This window comes from Scomber scombrus, chromosome 10 (genome assembly GCF_963691925.1).
Source record: "Scomber scombrus chromosome 10, fScoSco1.1, whole genome shotgun sequence".
Taxonomy (NCBI): Eukaryota; Metazoa; Chordata; class Actinopteri; order Scombriformes; family Scombridae; genus Scomber; species Scomber scombrus.
The window spans coordinates 24,949,835-24,972,840 of record NC_084979.1 but is presented as its reverse complement, the minus strand read 5'-3'; the positions used below and the strand labels follow the sequence as shown (position 1 = coordinate 24,972,840).

Here is a 23,006-nt window from a genome sequence, read left to right as displayed (position 1 = left end):
AACACTTCTGACAAAGATGTTTAATAAAGCTGTGATATTTTACCATTGGACAATAAACATTAGTGTACTGAAACAGTAAACTACACTGGGAATGTAATAGTTATAAATAACTAAAACTAACTTAATAACAAAATGACATATAAACATAAGAACCATGTAAGTATATTTAAACTTCAATTAAGAAAAAGGGTCAAATAAACATTAAATGCAGCCTATATAACTTAAAGAAATATATATATCAGCACATATGGAACAACATATTCACCAATACCAATATACCTGTGGTCAAAATCAGCTGATAATATCAGCTGACCGATATATGGGTCTGGCTTTAATATCAATAATATTACACTCAGCAAATAGTATATTCTACACATGGTTATATCAATAATGTCTATTATATTGTATTTATTCTATTATATTTATGTTAGTCTGTTTAGTTATTGGATATAATTAAGCATTTTACTCTATTTATTTCCTTTATCTGCCTCATTGTTTTAGTATTTTGTGATATTTGTCATGTGGCTGCTGTAACATTGTTATTTTACCTTATTAATTAATAAAGTACCATTTCTATATTTGTATGATCCTGAGAGAGAAATGAGAGCAGCTTTGGTCCCTGACATCAGATATCAGGCTGCTGCAGGTTGATTTCTTCTTCCTGCTGAGTCACTCCACTCTGCTCATAACCATATTGACTATATATGTATTGATATATTAATTCCTGTATATTATAAACAGTAATTATTATTTGCAAATACATTTTATTGATTTTTTCTAACCTTCAACATGTTAGTTTTTTTTTTTTTTTTTAAATATTACACTAAAAATATAATAATGCTCTTTTTGACTGAGATAAGCATCATATTGAGCAGAGAATAAGAACCAGGAGCTGATTAGAGAAAGAAAACGCCTGAAACCAGTCTGATCCCACTGCTCCCATAATAAACCAGATACTGGTGCAGCCTGAAGCCCCACAGATGACTGTGCAGCTTGTTGTCAGCTCCCTGAGGCCGCAACACAGCGACACTTTCTACATTTTATACCAGCAGATAAAAGGTGCAACTGTCTGCCTCTTTAACAACCTGAACACACATAAAATAAATAAAAATAAATAAAAATAATTGTACTTACATTTCTCTTTGGAACAGCGTTCAGTCGCAAAGCAGACACACTGACAGAAGATGGCTGGGATTGGCTGACTGGTGCTTGTGCCTCGATGTGATTGGTCGAGCCATGTGTCAGTTATGTCTTTATGCGCATGTTTGGTTGAGATAACACAACCTGCTGTTAAATAGAGACTGTACGGAAGCTGAGAAGGGCCGAAACTGCAATTAATTTTAATGCAGTTATGTCTGAAAAAAACACTGACACAATGATTTCATTCTCTCGAGAGAACAGAAGTATATCGTACTTGGAGATTGTTTTTATTGTATATAGTATCTCATTTAATTTAATAATAATAACAATAATATTACATGTTATTTATAGGGCGCTTTTAACAATACTCAAAGACGCTTTACAAAATCAAAGACAATTAAAACAATAAAACCATACAGAATAAATGAAAAACATAATCAATAAAAGCAATGCAGAGAAAAAGAAACAAAATAGAAAAACAAAACAAAAGAAAAACATCAAAACATCAAACATTAAAAGCAGATTTGAAAAGGTGCAGTACAATCAATCAATAATCACTTTTAAAGAATAATGTTGTGTCAATTTTGAATTTCACCCAAGGGGGATCAGTAAAGTTACCCTACCCTACTTGTAAAATATTTAACTCTCATCAAACCAACATATTTAACATACCAAGTATAAACTATCTTAATTAACAACCATCATCAATCTTTATTTATCAGTCAATCTTTATTTATATAGCAAGAAAGGTTATTTTCAAAGCACTTTTCACATAGAGCAGGTCTAGACCATATACTCTTTAACCCTTACATACTGTTCATATTCTTACTCGTAATTAGTCTCTACATCAATTCACATGAATAAATGATCGACCAGTCATTAAGTTTGATTAATCGTATAGAAAAAAAGACATTCACTATCATTATTTCATGGTCCAGGAGAACATTGTATACAATATGATGAATACAACATGTTTGAATGGTGATTTCTGATTTTTGATTTTTTTAAACACAGGTCAAATTGGTACATTTGCATATATAAAAATGTGAATCAGCTGCACATACACACACAAATGATGCATTTTATTTCCATTTGTATATATTGTTGGTCATATTAGGAGAAGTCCGGCTAAAAGAAATGTGTATATATAGAATATATATAGAATAGAAAGTCTTTATTGTCATTGTACAAAGCACAACGAAATTGAGATGCCGTCTTTAAAGTGCAGAAACAAAAATAAGTAAATAAATAATTGCCATTATTTAATGCAGTTTAGTGCATTTATGGCTTTAGCGTAAAAGCTGTGTTGAAATCTATTAGTGACAGCTCTTAAATGTAAAAAAGGGTCAAATTTGACCCTGACCAGCATCTACCTATCCATCTATCCTTCTATCCATTCATCATCCATCCATCTATCCATCTATCCATCTAGCCATCTATCCATCCATCAATCCACCAATCTATCCATCCATCCATCTAAAAGCTCCAAATTGCATTTAAATGATCTCATAAAATGCCATATTCCACATGATGTCACACATTCCATTTTTTGATGTAACAGTTGAACCCGGGTCATCACATTCTAAACCTAGAGACTTTCACTGAGACTAGACCACTAGATCTACACCAGCTCTAGCTATCACTGCATTAGATAAACACTTGTTTGTTGAAGCATCCTTTTTAAACCTACAACGACCACGAGATGGCGTCTATGCATTCCCATGAGCCTCTGAGCCATGAGAAATATCACAGTGAGTACGAAGCCCGCACTAAATTACACAGGACTCATTTCAGGATAATCCATGATTTACTTACCTGGTACAATGTGCACTCAGTTTGAGTTTGTACCTTGAGTTGTGGCTCAAATCTCCTTTTTTCCTTGTTTTTAAACTTTAAAAGATCTTAGTTTTCTAATGTGTTATCTTTGGGTTGTGAGTTGATGACAATTTACATGTGACGACATTTCGGTCCCCGCAAATGTTGAACAATTTCTTTATTTGCTTAAAATGTCCAATAAGTGTTCACCCTTTTTTTTTTTTTTTTTTTTTTTTGGGGGGGGGGGGGGTTTCTGGGGTTTTTTGCACTTTTGTATACATATTTGCATATGTGTTGAAATTATATTGGTATACTTGTAATACAGTCAGTTAATAGATAAATCAAGAGTGAGACTGCTGATACAGCAAATTATGATTCACCAACTTCTGCCCAGTGGGTGTGTGTAAATTAAAGGCAATTGAATACACTTTATGTTCTTAAATAAAAAGTCTGCAACAGTTTGTAGAACAACCACAATAGGAGGAAGAATCACCCAAAACATTTTGCGCCTTTTAACCACCACACAGGATGTCACTGCATATCATGGGACTTTATATACCACTTGGCATCGATTTATTTTGATACCTTAAAAGTATTGAGTACTGATTCCAGCCGTACATGCAATCAAGAATGAGATGATTTACACTTAAATTTCTTATTTCTAGAAAACAAAACCAGCATCATTGAGTCAGGCAGTGGTTTGAATAGCTGCAACTCCACTGACACCAGCCCGACAACCAGTGACACCAGTACCTGCAGCAGCAAAGCATCTGCAGATGTCCAAGAATTGAGGAAGAGAAAGGCCAGCCCTCATGATGAAATGCCCAGTAAGAGGCAGAGGTGCACTTCCAGTAGCACCAGCGAAACCAGTCCCAGCAGCAGCAAGGCTCAAAAGAGGACTAGGGAGTCCAGCGCTGGTGAGGAGGAGCCCAGAAAAAGGCAGAAGAGCTCTGAGCGCAGCCAGAACTCCTGCGGCTCTTCATCTTCACAAGAGGAGAAAGAAACGACACTCCCCGGCGTGAACACCAGCAAAGGTGAGTGAGTTAAACAAATTGAAGGTCCCACCCAGGAAGGTCAAAGATTACAGTGACCAGTCACCATTTAGTGCGCGCTCTTCTTTAAAGGAATAGTTTGAGGCCTACTCAATGTCAGTAGTTGTAGTTTTAGCAATGTACATTTGTTACAGAGACCAATATCTGTGTTTCTTTGTGCAGCTGATTTTGATGCCAAGTACATGCGGCTCGGCAACGTCAGAAATGATGATTTTGGATTTGCCTATGACGGCTGCCGAACAAGGGATTTTTTACCAGTAAGTATCACATACATGTTCCCTCTCTCATACACACACAATGAATCATTCCCCACATCTTCGGAGAGTGTAAATCTAAGTACTTGTGCTTTTGTCTTATAGGTCACGATCAAACATGTTCAGGGAGCACATGTGATACGTCAAATGGATGTAAGTAAACTGACATCATCTTAATATTGAACTTCTCTCATCACGGATGTGAACAGCAACCAATCAGTTTAATTTATTTTGGTTTCTCAGCTGTTTAAGATCCCGATAGAAGTGGCCCTCATGAAGAGAGCTTCAGGTGGACCGGAGTCTGTTGGGAAGTCTGCCTCTCTAACCCTTTTGGACTGGTACTACGTAGAACATGACGTTATCTTGGTCATTGAGAGACCAGCTCCTTGTTTGGGATTAAAGGAGTACCTTGATTTCAAAGGAGGCACTCTTCAGGAGCAGGAGGCTAAGGTACTGAAGTTGTGTGTGTGGAGGATCGTAAAAAATGGTTGACCGGCCACAAAAATAATCTTTAAAATGTACATTTTCCTTATTAATTTACCTGCTGTTTTAAAGTCCACACGTTTTTTTAAATCCCAAATGTCCTGAGGACATGTCTTCAGTGTCCTCACTCAATATAGAGGACACATGGATTCAAAATTAAACAACTGGCTTATCACTGGTAATTTATATTACTGGGTCATGATAGAATAATGAGTCTAAAGTTCATTTTATTATAGAGTGCTTACTGATCTGAAATCTGATCACTGACCTGCTGTTTGGATACTACAGTGTTTTAAATACCTGTGTAACCTGGTTTGTTGTGTGTATGTGAACATAAGGAGTAACAAACTGCAGTAAAATTGAAGGACCCAGTCCAAACCTCTTTGTTAAGACAACAGCCACATTGTCTTTAATAGCTGGATTTTGTTTCACGGGGAATTTTTAAAGCTCACCAGCTCATTTGTTTCTCTCAGGTCTTCATGACACAGTTGGTGGAGGCATCAATTGAGATGTTCTGTAAGGGTGTGTTTCACCGAGACATTCGCTCAGAGAACATACTCATTGAAATGGATCCTCCAATCCCACGATGCCGCATAGCAAACTTCGCATGTAGTAGCTATGTTCAGAGAACATGCCAACATATGCTTTCTGGTATGATACCTGGATTTTGCTTTTCCTATTCACTCATAGGCCAGTTTCTGATATAATTATTTCCATGTTTGAATAAACTTGTTTTCATTGTGTCTCTTTGTGTATTCAGGTACCCTGGCATGTGCCCCTCCAGAGTGGTACGTCTACGGAGAGTATCACGCTGGTCCCACTACAGCGTGGCAGCTGGGAGCCATGCTGTACCGCTGGCTGCATGGATTTAAAAACAGCACCTTTGGTATACTAAGTGGCAAAATGCAACTCAGCAAGGACTCAGCTACACCACTGTCCGAAGGTGAGAAACAATTTCTTTATGAGAGCAGCAACACTAATGCTGTTGGGTCAATGATGTTTATTTGTGTCCATTTTGAGAGAATATATTAGAGGATTATGGTAAAAATGTATACGTGGTGTAACCATAAAAACTTTGTACCAAATAATTCAACTTGCTTAAAAATGCTAAATTCCCAATAAAACACCATATCAACTAGTTTGGCATGATCTTATATTATAATTTGAACAAACCTGATGCTGCTTTTAAGACAATTTTTTGAAGATATTTTTGAATAGCTCATCTTGCCAGCCCTTATTTGTTACTGACCCTGCCATATTTCTGTTGGCCAGACCAGCCTGACGACTCACAACCTTTCAATCAGATTTGATGAGTCGCAGCTAATCTGAACACTTGATGTGAATTTTACGTCTTCCTTTAATTGAACTTGCATTGAGTTGGTGCTGACATCTAAAGAAAGCTGACAGACAGTCTAATGTTTAGTTATCTCTGGATCACTTCATCAGCATCTTTTATCTTTGTTCCAGACTGCCTTGACTTCTTACAGCTGTGTCTCAGAAAAAACCCTTCAGAGCGCGGCAACCTGCGGCAGCTACAGCGCCACCCCTGGCTGAAATGAGCCAAGTCCTCTTTTTCCTCCTCCTTCGTCATCGACTATAAAAGTCTTATATTCATTTTTGCCTTTCAATATGTACTTTGTTTTTTATGTATTGTTTTTTATATTGTTTATTTTTCTTTTTAAAAAAAATTTCATTTCAATATGTACATTATTTTTTATGTATTGTTTTTTATATTGTGTTCATTTTTCTTTAAAAAAAAAAAATTCATTTCAATATGTACATTATTTTTTATGTATTGTTTTTTATATTGTGTTCATTTTTCTTTAAAAAAAAAAATTCATTTCAATATGTACATTTTATATGTATTGTTTTTTATATTGTGTTTATTTATTTTTGTTTGTTTGTTTTATTTTTTTAACATATCTTTTCATATATTATTTATGTTGTATATTTTTTTATTTCAATCTGTACATATCTTTTCATATATTATTTATATTGTATATTTTTGTATTTCAATATGTACATATCTTTTTATATATTGTGTTTTATATTGTATATTTTTGTATTTCAATATGTACATATCTTTTTATATATTGTGTTTTATATTGTATATTTATTTTTGTATTTCAATCTCGCTTTCAATTAAATCATGAAATCAACTACTGCTTTCTCTTCATTTCATGATAGTAATTGAACAGGTGCATTTTCTGGTCAACCATTATCTTTTTTTTTTAGATAAAATTTAATCTGTTGGTCTGTCGTAATGCTTTACTTTAGTTTAATTCCTATCTTCATAACCAGCAGATGAAGGGCCGCTATTTGCCCCCCGCTGCTGTAGAGACTCTACGACTGATATCAGATAATCAGTCAGTATTGGTTTATTACAGATATATATCAGTATCAGCATATATGTTGTCCAATATGCACCAATATTTTTTAAGTTCTACAGGCAGCATTTGGTGTATTTTTTTGTCTTTTTCTTAATTCAAGTTTATTATATATATGCATGTTTTTATGTTCTGTGTTTACAAAAATGTTAGTTATTTATAATTATGAAATTCCAAGTGAAGTTTTCTGTTTCAATGATGCCTCTATTACTTATATTTATCACATTTATTGGATCTTTGAAAAAAAAGAAGTGTGTTCATGTATATATTCTGTATAAGATTATCTACCAATATATTGAAATTGGGATTTTTTACTCCCTAATATTCTTATCAGCCCCAAAAATCCAGTATCTCTCGTCCTAGACTGCACAGATCAATGGTTCCCAACCTTTTTACCTCACGAACTTGTAAAGAACAGTCATTTTTTCCTTCTCAGATTGTTTCATTTGAATGTTTTTTAGAGACTAAAATAATTAAAAGTATCCAGTCCAGTAACAAGCAAAGGTTAAAATGCATCACTTTGTGGAATAGAAACTTGTTTAATCTTCTTTCCTATCCTATGAATCCTCTAACGAAACTTCAGGTCTAACATGAGACCACTTATGAACGTCACACTCTGTTGTTGCTGTAAAGGAGAGATGATACACAGAGAGAAAAAACCTGATCACATTATCACACAATGATGAAGCCGATCATTTGAATAGTCCATAATTTATTTCTTAAATATGCCTTGTAAGCATATAGATGTGTGGGTGTGGTAATGAAGCGGAAACAAAAGATCACTGAACATACAATGTAAACATTTTCAAACGGATTCTAGACATAAAGACAAAGAGGGTAAAGAGTATGAGATCGGATCGAACCGGCACCTTTGAGTATTTGCAGCCGTCACAAAAAGTGCTTTGAGTCCAGAGAGCAGCCGGGGGAAGACAGACACGAAGGATGTTTCACTATACAATATGTGCATAGGACAATGAGCGTTCAAATGTGCAGTTTTACGCAATGTTAGTGCTTGAAAACACACAAAAAAACACTTCTCTACTGTCTAACAACCGCACAAAGCGTTATATTATCATCAGCACACGACATTCATTAAACTGGTGCCTCTGTAGCGTCTCAAGCTCACAGTCGACTACGAGCTACAGAAGAACTAAGTGTTTTATTTGTATTTTTCACATTTCAGGAGGGCAGACTGGATGGATCCGTTTGCATAGGTTTAGGATGCCTGTACCATTTGGTTACCACTTTCTGATAAGTCACCCCTTATAAAGAGTTTAAGCATGAATTAAAGGCTCTATTAATGCTTTATAATAATTAACTAATGCTTTATAGATTATTTATAATAGCTAAGAATAACTTCTGGGTTTCTAGATTGTGGAAAATCCTCCAACAGCATCGAACTTTCTTTGTCTTTTTAGCGCTTTAGCTCATCAGGAAGATCCTCCAGTATCAGTAATAAAAGATTGTTTCTCACTTTCTAAAAAACCATCAAGGTTGTAGTTTTTAACTGTTAGTACGCTGTTAATAATGGGTGTTTAGTTTCTTAGTTTCTAGTATGATATCAGCTTTTATGTGTCAATAAATCACTAAAGCCCAAATGAACACTTTGCTCTCTGTGATCATTCCTCCTGTTCATACCGACCATTAGAAGATCCTTTAAATGCATTTATGATGTAAGTGATGGGGAACAAAAACTAAATTGTATTTAAAAGTTTATCTAAATATAACTTGAGGATTCAGCCACCGTAGTCAAATATCATCGTTTTTGTTTTTTTGCCATCTATCAAATTTTTTTTTTAATAAAGTGGGTATCTTCCACAGTTTTTGTGTCTCGACAGTCTATTTCTTTTCAGCTTCAGTGGAAGCATCAAACAAAAACAGTGACTTTGGCACAAATAAGATAAACACTGAAAGATATCTACTTGATTTGACTCATTTGGACGACTGAAGCTTCATATTAGCTTTAGATAAACTTAAATACATTTTGCACAGAATGATGGACTCCCCCATCACTTACATTGTAAGTTCATAATGAAGGGATCTTCTAATGGTCAGTATGAACAGGAGGATAAAAATGTTTAAGTGTTCATTATGGCGTCTGACTTTTGTTTTAGGACTGACTTGAGAAAAATGTGAACATTAAATAAAGTGTTCTTCCTTAATCAAGTCTGCAGTTGTTAATGTTAAGAAGCATTGGCAGCCCACGTAGTCTAGTTAAGATGCCTCAACATCTGTAGTTCGATTCCAGCAGTGGACCACTGATGCGATTTTAAGGCGCAAAAATGCCCTAAAAATATATTTAAATGTTAATCATTCAGGTCCAGATGTTTTGTGCAGCTAAAAAAAAAAAAAAGACAAAGCAAGCTTTTCCACAACCTGGCAACCCAAAAGTTGTCTATTAATAATCTTTAAAGCATCAGACAATGATGTATTAACCCTTGATTAATGCTTACCAGAAAGTGCTACTCTTATTTGCTGCTATCGTGTCTTGAAAACACGGCTTTGACTGATGGAAAAAAGGACGTCAAATTGGAAAGGCAGAAACAGAGTGACTTGAAAATAAATGGCTATAATCAATAATCAAAGAGTCAATATGACGCAGCGTTCTCTTTAAACCAAAATGCTCTGAATCCCTTTGCTTTAAAGTTCTATATGAATACATTTACAGTATTTTTCTCAGTGCAGAAAACATTTTATGGCTTTAAATTTTGTGTAAATAGTCATCTTGGTGGCCATGCATGCACCAATTATTATAATTACACATAATCTATGTTACAGCGGAACAATAATATAATGTACCAACAATATGTGTTTACTGTGTCAGTAAACATGGTTAGAAGCAGCTTTCTTTTCTACTGTAAGTCTCTATTCACAGAAAAGGATCACACTGTGATGTTTTAGGGATGTTTAGTGCTAACTAAAAATAGACATCTAATATTCAAATAGGTTATATAAAAGTAGCAGATGTGTTTAAATTACCCCTGATATCTGAATGCAATTTTTAACAGAAGTGTGTGGTGAGTTACGTTACTACAGTATGATTGAGGATGAACTAAAATTGAAAATATTTCTTCTAGAAGTCAGAGGTTTGAGTCCTGCAGCAGCAGTTCCGTCACCGCTCCAGAGATTAAAACCTTCGACGGGTGAGTAACATACACGTGTACTATGAGTCAGAATCATGATTAGGGCGTATAAAGATGAAGGTGGTTGATGAAATATCAACATTTACAGTAAGTAAACTCTAAAATTCTCCTCAGTTTGACTTCCTGTGGTTCACAGTTAACTGATAAACTGTCTGATAGCATTTTTTGATATCAGCTTTTCATCGATTCAAGCACAGAAACGGTACCGGCGAGCGGTCCCGAACATCAAGACAGACAAAAATCTTAGATGCTGAGAGAAACAAAGTGAATCCTATCAGAGGAGAGATGTTCACACCCCCCCCTGTGTCAATAAATGTTGGGAGAGTCAATGTAACTCCTTTCAAAGTATCCACCTGTGTACAGCCAGTCCTCCGCTCCTGTGTGAGGGTTTGTTCCCAGCTCGAACCACCTGGAGACACCAAAAAAAAGGGTTAACGGAATTATTACATAACGTACAGTAATATACAGTCCTGAGAAAATGTTAAACTATGATCTGGGGAGCCAGAGACTGTAGGAAGGCCACAGGACTTAAATGTGAGTTACAGCTTTTGCACCATCAAGACACACAGCTGCTAAATAAATCATTTGCTGCAGTTTTTCTCCTATTTATAATGTCTTCTGTTCCTTTTACATTTTGTCTTAATGCCTTTTATGTTTTATGTAAAACACTTTAACCCTTACATACTGTTCATATTCTACACCGTTGCAGTATGTTCCTGGTCAATTTTGACATAAAAAGTGTCTATATCAAATTTTGAACAACAGATCTATTTAGAAAGCATCAATAGTCGATCTGACGGATCAATAAATGGGTCAGTGACAAATAAGGGTTGGCAAGATGAGCAATTCAAAAATATCTTTAAATATTGTTTTAAAAGCAGCATCAGGTTTGTTAAAATATACATTTTGTATTTTTGTTGGTTTTATTTCATTTGAGTTCACATTTATTTACCTGTACATAATCAGATTTTTGTGAACAAATACTGGTTACACCAACTGACACTGGGTTACATCACAAAATTAACGCAAATGTGTGATTAAACCTTGATGAATGTTTCAAAGAGCAGAGAGTGTATTTTTTAGGTTTTACACCACTACTATCACACAATATCATGTCCTATTTTACCTAAGACATGAAAATATAACATAGCAATAATTATTTAAATGTATTTTATTGAAACTGAAAATTACAAGAACTTAATGGAACTGTGTGGTTTATTGTATAACCATTAGAGCCATCAGTCTTCACTGCTACATCATAAAAAGAAATCCTCATAACTACAATCTTATTAAAACTATCAACTATTAATTAAACAAAAAATGATGATTTTACAGCTGTCGAATTTCAAAATGGGTCAAATTTCACTTCAATAAACTGCCTTTTTGTTGAAAGGTGAAACAGAAATAATCTCGCCTTGCTTCGCTTATTTTATGACAGTTATGTTTTTTTAATTCACTGATTTTACAATGGCAGACTTCCAGGGACTCTGAGACCTTTATTACCTTACGAGACAGCTGGCTTCAAGTTATGCGCTTGTGTCCGAACCAATCAGCGTCATGAATGCAGCTGCCTCGCGAGGTAAGACGGTGACGGACAGATGGTTCATCAGCATCACCTGCCAAGTTTTTTTGAAAGCGGTCTGCCCTTTTTCCACAGACGACCTCTCAGGTGGTTCAGTGTAACAAACCATCTGGGGCATCTGGTTAAAACCCTTATATCTCCTTTTCAAACATTGAATATGAAACATTAAAATTACAGATTTTTGTGATTCAGACAGAAGTCAATTGTATATGAATGTTCTTTACGGCTTTATGCAGTTCCACATTAAGCCAGGTGCATTTATAAACGCATCTTCTTCTCTCTGTTTCAGTCCTCCATCCTGAATAAATCACCATTTTTCTATCCTCAAAAAAATGTGTATTTTGCAAACAGCCTCCTGAGCTGAAACACACTTGTCTAGACAAATCGTTTTTACACAGAAACTGTATTTATAGGCGGCCCAGTATTGATTTAGTCTCAGATATGACATGAAAGTTATGGAAAGAGCAGAGAGGTGATCTGAAAGTAAAGATATGAAGGAAGAAGAGTTTCCTGTTCTCTCACAGCCTGCCTCAGTGATGGATTTTAAAACGTATTTTTTGTCACTGAAGATTCAATTATAAAACTGTGTGAGCAGGAGTCACATTTACCCCGACGAACGGTAAATTCTCTTAAAATAATAAATAAATAAATAAAAGTGTGTTTATTTAACATTATTAGACAGCAAATTCTGCTGCCTTTTTTTATATGGTTGAAGAGCTTTCACGTACACAGTTAATAAATGGCAAGACGTTTATTTGAGTCTCTTTTTTTATTCCCATTTGTTCACATGCTGTACGTTAAGTGTGGATATCTGTCATCCTCACAGCTGGCATGAGGGAAAACTGAAAATAGAGATGTAGCTCGGGTGTGCTTATATTGTGCTTTTTTTTTTTTTTACTTCCCTTAGCCGCCCACCAGGGATATATAAAAATGTAATTTATCTTTTTAAGGGATAAAATTGTGTCATTCGCAATGTTTCACAGTTGAATAAACTTATTTTCTTTCCTTTGTGTATAAGAGATAAGTGAGTGCTAAACTTACAGAGTCTATTCAGTCTCTGAGTATTTAACATTGCGTTGTTATCTGAGGCCGCCTTGTTCTACTATCATCACATTAACATAACAAGGTTTATGACAGAAAGGGGAGATATTTGAACACTCTTGAAAATTCACCACACAAAGGTACAAATTCACGGTCTTATAAACTCCATACACACACTCACCTGGTTGACCAATCCTCCTCATCCTTGGAGCGCTCTTTGCGAGCGTCCCTCTGTTTCTCCTCTAACCGCTCCTTCTCTGTACTTGATGTGTCTGTAAAAACACAAAAATATAAATGAAGAAACCATTCGAGAAATACGTGAGGGTCCTGGTGATGAAGTCTTGTGTGTTTCAGCTTCATTTTGCATATATGTGAGGTTGGTGTTACCTCTGTCTCCGTTTTCCATAGCTCTGATGTCAGGCCTCAGCCGGCAGTCAGTTGCTGGCAGTAGTCTCTCCATGCCGGGCTCCAGCTCGTTTAGTGTCATGGCAAAGCTGGTGAAGTTATACATCTACGCAGCAGGAAACACGGCACAGGTTAGAGTGGAAATGAATATCTCTGTTCAGAAACTGTTAATAAACATTACTGTCAAAAATAATTATATAGGGCCAAAAAAACATGTCCATATCTGTGTTTGAGGAACTGTGAGAACAAGTCAGACACCCACTTAAGCTTTAAAGGTTCAATCCATCCAAATCATGAAATAACAGCAGACAGTTTTATTTGTGCAGGTTTTTTTAATATATATTTTTGAGTCGTATTTCTGCCTCCACTTGAACAGAATGAAGGTGAGTTAGATTTTGTTTGTGTTGCTCACAACATTAAAAATTCAACGTCTTTTTCCAGGAGCACTATCCATGTTCTCCCTCTGGATGACCCGCAGAGCCGTTTGTCAGCAGTTTTCAGACTGTAGAGCTGCAACAGTTAGCCGATTCATTTCTAAGTTGCTCGACAAAATATTAATCGGCGCATATCAGAAATTAAATTCTTAAATTTGTTCATTAATTTGAAGATTTAACATTTGGACTCTGGGATATAACAACAGGCATTTCTGCACGATTTACTGGTTTTATATAGACTAAACAATGATTGAAAAAGTACCTCCAGTAAAAACTGCTGAAGTCTGGTTTTACTGTTACATACTGTTTAATGTACAGTAAGCAAGTTTTTTATTTTAATAATTTAGGCCATCATGAAAGAACAACAGAAACATAGCAGAGAGAAACTATGTCAACATTAAATATACAAAAACATTTATTATCGTCCTCAAAATGTTAGTTGTCTCGGCTGAGGTCAATCGTGCATCATCATTTTCACCATTTTCTCTGTGTGTGTGTGTGATACTGACCTGTGCTGAGTGAGCAGGCCGTGGCATTATCCTCCACAGTAAGGCACTTCCTGGTATCACGGTCACAGTCTCTTGAACGTCTGGCATCTCATCTGCTTCTTCGCCTTCACAACTATGTTCCTACACACACACAAACACACACAAACACAGATTAATAACATCATCAGACACGAACCACTCCGCTTGATTTCACAGTACGTACAATCCAAATGCAAACAGCTGATTCACAGAACTACAGTTGCAACAAATTCAACACTCAACGTCTCTCAAGCAACAACGTTTGCCATTGCAAGACATCACGGATCAGTGCTGGCAATGATCTAATCATACACTACACTCTGAACATAACTCCAACTAGACAACAGCAGTAGCACACTACAGATACCAAATACATGTTTATACCTTACCTTCCAACTAAAGCCACTGCATGTTAATGTGAAAGGAAAGATACTGTTTGAGAAAATAATTCAGAGCGATGAGCAAAAAAATTCACAGATTACTTCATGATGTTAAGCAGAGAAAACATGTCAAACACAAACAGGAGAACAAAGTGAAGGCAGGAGGAAGGTCTGGGTCTGTACTCATCAAGCGTCTCAGAGTAGGAAATCAATCCTAAATGGCCGACAATTTTCAGACTGATTGTTGGTGTGTTGATGTCACATTTCATCAATTTTCTTCACTCAGGAAATCACTCCAACTTTCAAGCCAATATGTAGGAAAGTCCCAAACCTTTTAGAAAATGCTAGGAAATGGAGTTCAGGCAGAAACATACACGCACATTTTAGGAGAGGAGAGATATTTGTTGATGTTAAAAAGGATATAGGATATCGTTTAGCAAAAAATGAATGAATTTTGTGTAGGAAACGTAAGGCAACAGGGAAAATGCAGCTTTGCAACACTGATGATTTTGCTCTGAAACAAAGTTTAAGCAGTAAAGCGTTATATTATTTTAATGCATTTCCTAAGACTGGGTGACAGTACAAAAATAAATGTTTCCCCCTCCTGTGAGGACACATTAGCTCACAGGGAGTGTCACTGAGAAGGAAATAGGATGATGAAAGAGAAGATTTCATGATGTGCATGGTGAAATGGTTAGAAACATCAGTCCTATTAAACTATTTTTAATGGTTTTAATGTTTATTTCTTTATTTTACTTACAGCATAATATGCAGATGGTTTATTTATGACCATCATGAGGAGATTTCTTAACTTTGGCATCATATTTTGCACAAATAACCTATATCACTACATTACCAACATCATTTGGTTATTATTTTATACACATAAAGCGAGCACATTAAAAGCACTATTTCCTGTCTGGTTTTCCTCCTGTCTAATCAAACCACACCTCAGAAACCTGTCATCACAACTTCTACTTTGTGGCTCTGCATGTAGCAAAGGTCACAATAAGTGCTGAAAGTTTGTGCAAGAAGCTTCATAAATCAATGTCAAGTTTTAGAGTATTTTAAAGTAGGTTGAGAGTCGGTCCTCGGTTCCTACGAGTGATTCTGAGACGCTTGATAAGAGATGTCGGTCTGCTCACATCAGATTTCAGTCAAAGTCAAATCTACTGTAATTTTAAGCACCGCTCACCTGTTTCAGCTTTTTCGTGTCTCCTCCTGACTTCTTATCTGACTTCTTGTATGATTCGTAAACCTTGGCGTCCACGCTGTACATGCACTCTGTCCACTTCCCGTAGATCACTCTCCTCTTCTTCTTACTGGTTCGACAATAAAGACGTAAGTTCAATTCAGAGAAAGTGAAATCACACCAATTACCTGTTAGTGGTGGTGTTATGTACTTACTTTTTGTCTAGGATATGACCTTCTACTTTGTGCAGCTCTTTCCCAAACATGCCGCACGGTTTGAAGTTCAACACGCACTTATCTCCCGTGCTGACAAATGAAATGCAAAAGAAATATGTCAATCAAAAATTTGCAATCCAAACATTTGAAATCTTACAATAAAGGATATAATTTATCACCGTACCTGTGGTTGACTATCTCCACTGTTCCGTATTGCTCAATCCAAAGTTTTCCCAAGATGATGTTATGCACACAGCACATCGGGTTTGACCACGTGTATGCTTCCTTATGTCTGTAAGAAATTTACAGCTTGTTTATATTGACTTCATGGCTGTTTTGTGAGTGTTCACCAGTCTGACTGTGATGAGTATAAAGTTACAGTCTGTGTGTAAATATCTGAGCAAGAAAGCAAACAAAGCTTTAACAGAAATTCTATATCACGCTTCATTTTGAAGGAAAAAAATCAAAGAATATTCAAAGCATGCAAACACAAAGTACTAACAAGTTCCACACACTGGCCCGAATATAAGACAGACCCCCTTTTTTCCACTTTCAACGTACTTTCACAGTCGTCCTTTGGGTAAAGTTTCTACCTTTGATCTGATCTCTCATAAAAGTGAAATAATACATCAAACATTTGTGTATCTCATCGATCAGTCACACTCTCTCCAGTCAGGCTCTTAGAAGTGGTCAAAAAAAATGTTCAGACTGTCTTTTTGAGTTTTTCTTCATCTGTGACAGCAATAATTCTTGTCGTGCTTCTACAGTTAAGATGTTTTAATTCAGCATGAGTCTATTTCCTTTGTGGCAGAAAAACATGTTCAGAAACTCCTGCAGTTTAAATAAAAACACTTTCAGGGCTGACTTTAACTGACCTCAATACACTTGCTATCAGAGCAACATTAAGATAAGATAAGATATTAGTCCCACAATGGGGACATTTGCATTGTCACAGCAGTAAGTGGACAGTAAATAGAATATAAGAGCAGCAATAAGAAAAAGAATAATAAATAATAAGTACAAAAAAACTATAAGAACAATAATAGTAAGAAATATGTAGTAAAATAATCGGGACATTATTTACAACATTAAAGCTATAAACGATCCCTAATAAAACACTCTGTGTAGGAGATTGTGTTACACCGTAAAACTTACATTCAAAAAGAACATCTGATGTTGCGAACATGTAATTGTCTACTCCTCAAGTATAAGCCAACCCCACTTTTTCAAACATTATTAACAGAATAAAAATATATTCTTATATTCAGGCCAATACGGTAATTAAGACCATAAATCAAAATTGAGTGAGCATGCAGAAATTTACAGATAAAAAAAGACACAAATACTCACTTTAGTAACTCCAACGTCATGATGCCTTTCGGGTCAGCCTCGACACTTTTACCCCAGAATTTGAGTTTCGGGTAAATGGAGCCGTGAAACTCGAAATCTTTCTTCAGAGACTGAGCGTGGAAGGCACTGACGGGGGGGTGGTGGCTCACCTGCTCTGAGATCAACCTGTATCCCTCATCCTCTCTGTGAAGAAAAAAAGAAAAGAAAAAATAAACTCACATTAATGGACAAAATTTCAAATTACCCGCAATTTAAGCTTCTAAAGGCGTAAAACAGTCTTCTTTGATACCTTGTGAGTTCATACGTCTCCCCTAGTAGAGGGTTAAATGGCTTTCCAGTCCTTTCCCACTGAGATGCTACAGCCGAAACTGCAAATGCAGCAACCATCTGTCACAGAGACACAAATGTCTATTACTGCACATTTATCTGACCAGGTGTGTTTTAGAACAATGTTGACAACACAGAGAGGAGAGAGGAAGCAAAAAATAAGCACAAAACCTGACAAAATAAAAGCCCACATCATCAGTGTTCATTTTACCTGCATACGGTCTATGGAGTCGGGTAAACTGCAGGCTTTGTGGATGAGGTGAGTGTGTTCCATGTACTCCGAGATTCTCTGGAGGAAGCTGAGCGGCTCGTTAAACTCAACCGGCATCGCTATTTTAGACAGCTCCTGTAAGAAGAAAAGAAAACACACACACACACACACACACACACACACACACACACACACACACACACACACACACACACACACACACACACACACATATATACACAAAAAAAATCAGACTAGACAAATAAGCATTAACATATATAAACAGTTTTAAACCAGACTCAGATTGTGACTCAGCAGTGTTACATAATGCCTCACATACAGCTCCTGCATCATACTAGTTTGCTTTTATCTAACAATAATGTGCTGCCTTTTTTTAACTGTAGTGGTGACGAAAGATGTCTTTTGTATCCGTTGCATTCAGATGTTCTTTTAAGTTATTTTTGGTTCTTTCAGGTGGCTGTAAAAAATGCATTTCCCAAACCAATTATAGCCAGCCCAGCAGACATAAGAGCAGAAAGACTTCACACATGACTGATCTTCTAGCAGCACGATGAAAGCGGAAACATTGAATTATTTATTAAAAAAATACTTGTCACACTCGCCCCAGGACTCTGACTACAGCTTGTTTGTAGCAATTCTGATGATAGAAAATTCATATTATATCATCTAAGAGAGTAGCTGCATAAAATATGAGCTTTTCGTAGTAGCTTTTTATTCTCATAGTTTGTTTTTAGCAGGCAGCGTGCAGGACTCACCATGCCGATGCATTTCTTCAATATGCTCCACACACTGAAGTTGTTTCTGGAGATCATTTCAGCTGGAAGCGTTTTCCTGGAAGACATTTTGACGAAAAAAAAAGATTAAAAGACCAAACCTCCTTCAGTGTGTCTATTAACAGCTGACTCCTGGGCGTAAAAAGTGACAACCGACTCGCTACAATGAAATACACTCTGCAGTCGAGGAGGTGCTCTCTGGAAAATACCATAAAAATGTGGCTGCACTGGTCTTGCCGTCTTCTACATGTTAATGCATGCAAAGATAGAGCACCTCACCTGAAAGGGGGTAACATGCATACCACACTAGTGTAGGACTCCTCACCTGCGCTCCCACACTCCATTCTCCTGTGCAGCGCCGCCGTCAGTCACCTGCTTGTTATCGAACACCAGGGCATCCTTAAAACTGACCTCACAGGAATCATCTGACTCCAGCCCTGAAGAAGACACACAGAAAAATACGGTTTTAATCCATTTTAACACAAGAAGCAAGTATATTTAACTAAATGAGACCTCTGGCAGCCAGTGATTAAGTTTAAAAAGTGACCCTGTTAACTGGCGACTTTCGGCCGAATGCCTCTGCGGTTGCTCGTAGGGACGGCAGTTGTTGCCTTGTAAGGGCCTCATTCATTTTACTTTAAAGGTCCAGCCTGACGGAGGTGTGATTGGCCAGCTCGCTCATATGAATAGTTTGCACGAGTCGAGGGATAGACTACCGCTACGTCCATGTGAAGAGAATAAAAGTAAAGAAATTGAGTGATGAGTCAAACCGATGAAGTCAATTACACACAGAGTAGCCGATTAGAAGATTGCACAACAGTAGGTTATGAGGAACTGATAAGTCAAACATGTTATTTATTTAATTTACGTGTAGATACTTAAAGTTTACAGCTTGTACCCTTTGGTTTATTGCACAGCTATGCTTGTGTTTCCAATGTTGGGACATTTTTATTTGAGTGAATCCCAAAAGACAAAGCATCATATAATTACATTACTTTTTCTTTTTTTTTAAGAATGTGGCTATATTTGTAGGTGGTGTTTAACAATCATTCATCTCAGTAAATACAAGTTTCTGAGATTTCACATCTACACCTATTTGTTCTCTTGGTTATGACTCACATACGATAATGTTCCTCAAACTATGATCATTTGAAGCCTCTGGAACGATACTTAAACATTTCCCATCTGATTGGCTAGCTTCATTAGCAGCATTAAAACAGGTCAAAACAACAACATATGGAAATATTTAAAGCTCTTTGTTCAACAGTACAAGCGGAAGCAGCCACAGTGATGATGATGTTTGATGAAGAGCTCCAGACGACCAGCACACCTCCAACATGTAAACTACTTATCTTACTTTTCCTGTTGTGTAATGGAAAAAAATTACGTAACAATATACAACTCAGATATGTTATCATTCACCACCAATATTACTCTTGTACACAATGTCTTTTATCGCTTGTGTACTTATTTATTGTTCCCAAAACAAACGAAGAACATGCCATAACGTTAGTGGAATGGAAAAATTCACTACGTGAATACTTCAAAATAGAGTGGCTGAAAGTGAAAATTGCTCTGCAGTAGTTGTTTATGAACTCTTCATAGTAGACTACACAGCTCAACTCTTCATTAAAGTTTTTCAATGGAAAAAAAAAGACTACAACACAAAGCTCAACTTTAGCCCCGCGAACAGTCGGATTAGTAAATTTTAATGACACATCCCTAATCGATAACCAACCCTAGTCACGAGATGACGTCAGCTTGGGTTTTAAATAGAAAACCACTTTGGAAACCGAGCGTTCAGTGCAGGCTGATGCTGTTGCTTTTAGCTAAGAGGGATAACTTCTACATACATTTACCTCATTGCTTGACACATTTAACATTAACATCCAACATTATAACACCATATACATGACTGAAAATAAAGAAAAAGCTTAGTAAGTCCCCTTTAAAGCTTCTTGACCTGCACACATTTCCCTTGCGTAATTAGTTAAGAAGACAGATTCATATGTGTGTGTGTGTGTGTGTGTGTGTGTGTATGTGTGTGTTTTGTGTTAAATTCATGTTAAAACTGTCTTACCTGTCTCAGCGTCGTAAAACTCCTCCTCGCTGTTCATACTGAGCAGACAAAGTAACTGAGCGTTACTCAGAAGTCATGTTTCCAGCAGCTTCTCTGCAAAGCATCATATCCAGACACACACCTGCAACAAGCACAGAGACCCCTGTTACACAGAGCCCGGCAGCTACAGTCAAACATGTGTCTAAAGCTCGCTTTGCATTTAAAATAACCCACTTTGCTCGCTCTCTGCTCCTCCTCCACCCCTCCAAAAAATACACACAATCCTCGGCTACTAGTTAACTTAGCTCACTGAGGAGCTAACTAGCTGTTAGCATCGCTGAAGAGTGGGCAGCAGAGATTAGATCAAAGGTTACAAACACACTCACTGACACACGGAAAAGCCGACACGGAGACAGACACGAAAATTTAAGCACAGTTCAGTTGGGTATACCTGTGATTTAAGGTCAAATTTGAGCTCTAGTAACATAAACAATCGAGAAGAGAACAGCCGCTGGAGCTGGGCGGAAGTGGGCGGCAAGGACACCGTGACTGACTGGAGCGTCGGCCAATCAGAGCGCAGGAAAGAAAAGCCTAGAAATAGAAGGCAAAGAGCTGAAGTTCAGTGTTTAGTAGCTTTATTGTTATTATATTGAGGGTTAGACAACAATATAATGAAATTTAGAAAGCACTCCCTGAGCCATAAGAAATTTAAGCCATTTAAGAAAATTAAAAACAATTTAAGGACATAAATAAAATATTGATAATCTATATAAGTGCAATAAAGTGCATTATAAAAATGTGCAACCACAGCAAACAGTAGCAGTCCAGCTTCTTTTAACTAATAAATAATGTGTTATTAAAAGTTTTTAAAGGACTTCTCTAAAGGCTGGATGGAGGTCACTTTATCAAATATATAGTTAATAGGTAAATTCATCAATTTTACTACACGGTCGCCCATAAAGTTGGAATAAAATATTTTTTACTTGTGACAATGTGATTTATTCTTGATAGATAAAGTGTATATATTCTCAAAATTGTATTGATCAATCTTATTGCATCTGGTCAAAGATGGTGATTACTGATGTGTATAAATAGAAAATAAAAAGAGGAATGTGTCTGAAAACCAAATTATTCCAACTTTATGGGCGATACAATAAACAATGTCTGTGTAAATAAATCTGCATTATATAAATGTGAAATATGCAAAAGTTCCTGAGATTATATTCATGTGTACAATGTTCCTGGGATTAACGTAGTAAGGATAGCATCAGTCTTTTTTGCTGGGAGTGGGAGGTACTGGGAGCTGTGGTGTTTCGATGGTTGATGGTATGAAAAAGCCCCGCCAAGCACTTTGAGGCACATGTCTGGATGTCTTAAAACATATATTTCATATCTTCAGATATAAATGTGTGTGTTTTATGAATGATACATTTCAACCATTCTGGTTCAGATGCCTTACAGACCACCTCTAGAAGGTCAAACAGTACATTGAAGGTCCTCATGATGAATTAAAGGGCTAAAACTACAAATGTACCAGTAGGAGGATAAACAACAGCCAACTAAACAACAGCCAACTTGGCAATCCAAAAGTCGGGGTCCTTAATAATGTTTTATAACTAATCTATGAAACATTTGTAAAGGATTTATTATTTATAAGCATGCAATAAATGGTTTATAATAGACATTATTGGAGTTATAAGCAGATATAAGGACATTTTAAGCTTTATATTTGTCAACAACCCTCTTATGATGACACATTTTATGTTATAATTATGTTTTACTATATTGTCATTCATTATATGTTTATACACCAGCATTCACTTACAGTAGGTGAACCCACAGGAGGAGTTATAGCTGTTGCAAACCCTTTAATAAATACTTAAACAGCTTAAAACTTAGTTATAGTATGTAATTAAATATTTATACTCTGCTTGTTCTAGCTAATATTGAGTTAGATACATGTTTTATGCTTCCTTGGTTGATGAAAGTGACATTTATACAGATTTTATAATTGCATGTTCTTTATTGTTTTTCTATGATGGATGTCTTGATGGACAACACACTGAGCAAATCAGAAACCCCGCGTGTCTCTCACACCTACTCAAGTGTCCAATGAGATGAGGAGGAAGAGGATGGTGGTGAATGGTGGTGAAGGAGTTAAATGAGCCGAACATAAAACCATCTGAATTCTGTGGTCAATACGGGGGCGAAGTTG

At 36.4% G+C, this 23,006-nt stretch overlaps 2 protein-coding genes across 4 annotated transcripts; one reads left to right on the top strand and one right to left on the bottom strand.

Moving 5' to 3' along the window:
• Positions 1-2,842: 2,842 nt before the first annotated feature.
• LOC133987699 (serine/threonine-protein kinase pim-2-like) lies at positions 2,843-6,303 on the top strand. Its single transcript, XM_062427143.1, has 8 exons — positions 2,843-2,891; positions 3,621-3,989; positions 4,170-4,264; positions 4,367-4,414; positions 4,505-4,711; positions 5,218-5,353; positions 5,505-5,687; positions 6,212-6,303. The coding sequence occupies exons 1-8, from the start codon at positions 2,843-2,845 to the stop codon at positions 6,301-6,303; spliced, it is 1,179 nt and encodes a 392-aa protein (XP_062283127.1).
• A 1,530-nt stretch (positions 6,304-7,833) lies between these two features.
• LOC133987881 (oxysterol-binding protein-related protein 2-like) lies at positions 7,834-21,323 on the bottom strand. 3 transcript variants are annotated; one of them, XM_062427359.1, is made up of 14 exons: positions 21,243-21,323; positions 20,813-20,933; positions 19,058-19,169; positions 18,715-18,790; positions 17,939-18,073; positions 17,690-17,787; positions 17,401-17,583; positions 16,235-16,342; positions 16,051-16,140; positions 15,839-15,965; positions 14,246-14,365; positions 13,285-13,408; positions 13,079-13,169; positions 7,834-10,683 (listed from the first exon to the last, which is right to left on the bottom strand). In XM_062427359.1, exons 2-14 carry the CDS (start codon positions 20,847-20,849, stop codon positions 10,581-10,583), a joined length of 1,404 nt encoding a protein of 467 aa, XP_062283343.1. In that variant the 5' UTR covers positions 20,850-20,933; positions 21,243-21,323; the 3' UTR covers positions 7,834-10,580. The 3 variants fall into 3 exon arrangements, with proteins under 3 accessions (XP_062283343.1, XP_062283345.1, XP_062283344.1); XM_062427361.1 differs by lacking the exon at positions 21,243-21,323 and adding an exon at positions 21,178-21,198; XM_062427360.1 differs by lacking the exon at positions 21,243-21,323 and adding an exon at positions 21,026-21,055.
• Positions 21,324-23,006: the final 1,683 nt, after the last annotated feature.

What these genes read in the sequence shown, in the direction of transcription:
- LOC133987699 (XM_062427143.1), top strand. Translation starts at nt 2,843, where the DNA reads ATGGCGTCTATGCATTCCCATGAGCCTCTGAGCCATGAGAAATATCAC. An exon ending in CCGCATAGCAAACTTCGCAT is followed by an intron (nt 5,354 to 5,504) that starts GTAGTAGCTATG and finishes TTGTGTATTCAG; the next exon opens with GTACCCTGGCATGTGCCCCT. An exon ending in AGCTACACCACTGTCCGAAG is followed by an intron (nt 5,688 to 6,211) that starts GTGAGAAACAAT and finishes TCTTTGTTCCAG; the next exon opens with ACTGCCTTGACTTCTTACAG.
- LOC133987881 (XM_062427359.1), bottom strand. Translation starts at nt 20,849, where the DNA reads ATGAACAGCGAGGAGGAGTTTTACGACGCTGAGACAG. An exon ending in AATGGAGTGTGGGAGCGCAG is followed by an intron (nt 18,791 to 19,057) that starts GTGAGGAGTCCT and finishes AATGTCTTCCAG; the next exon opens with GAAAACGCTTCCAGCTGAAA. An exon ending in GGCCTGCTCACTCAGCACAG is followed by an intron (nt 13,409 to 14,245) that starts GTCAGTATCACA and finishes CCTGCTGCGTAG; the next exon opens with ATGTATAACTTCACCAGCTT.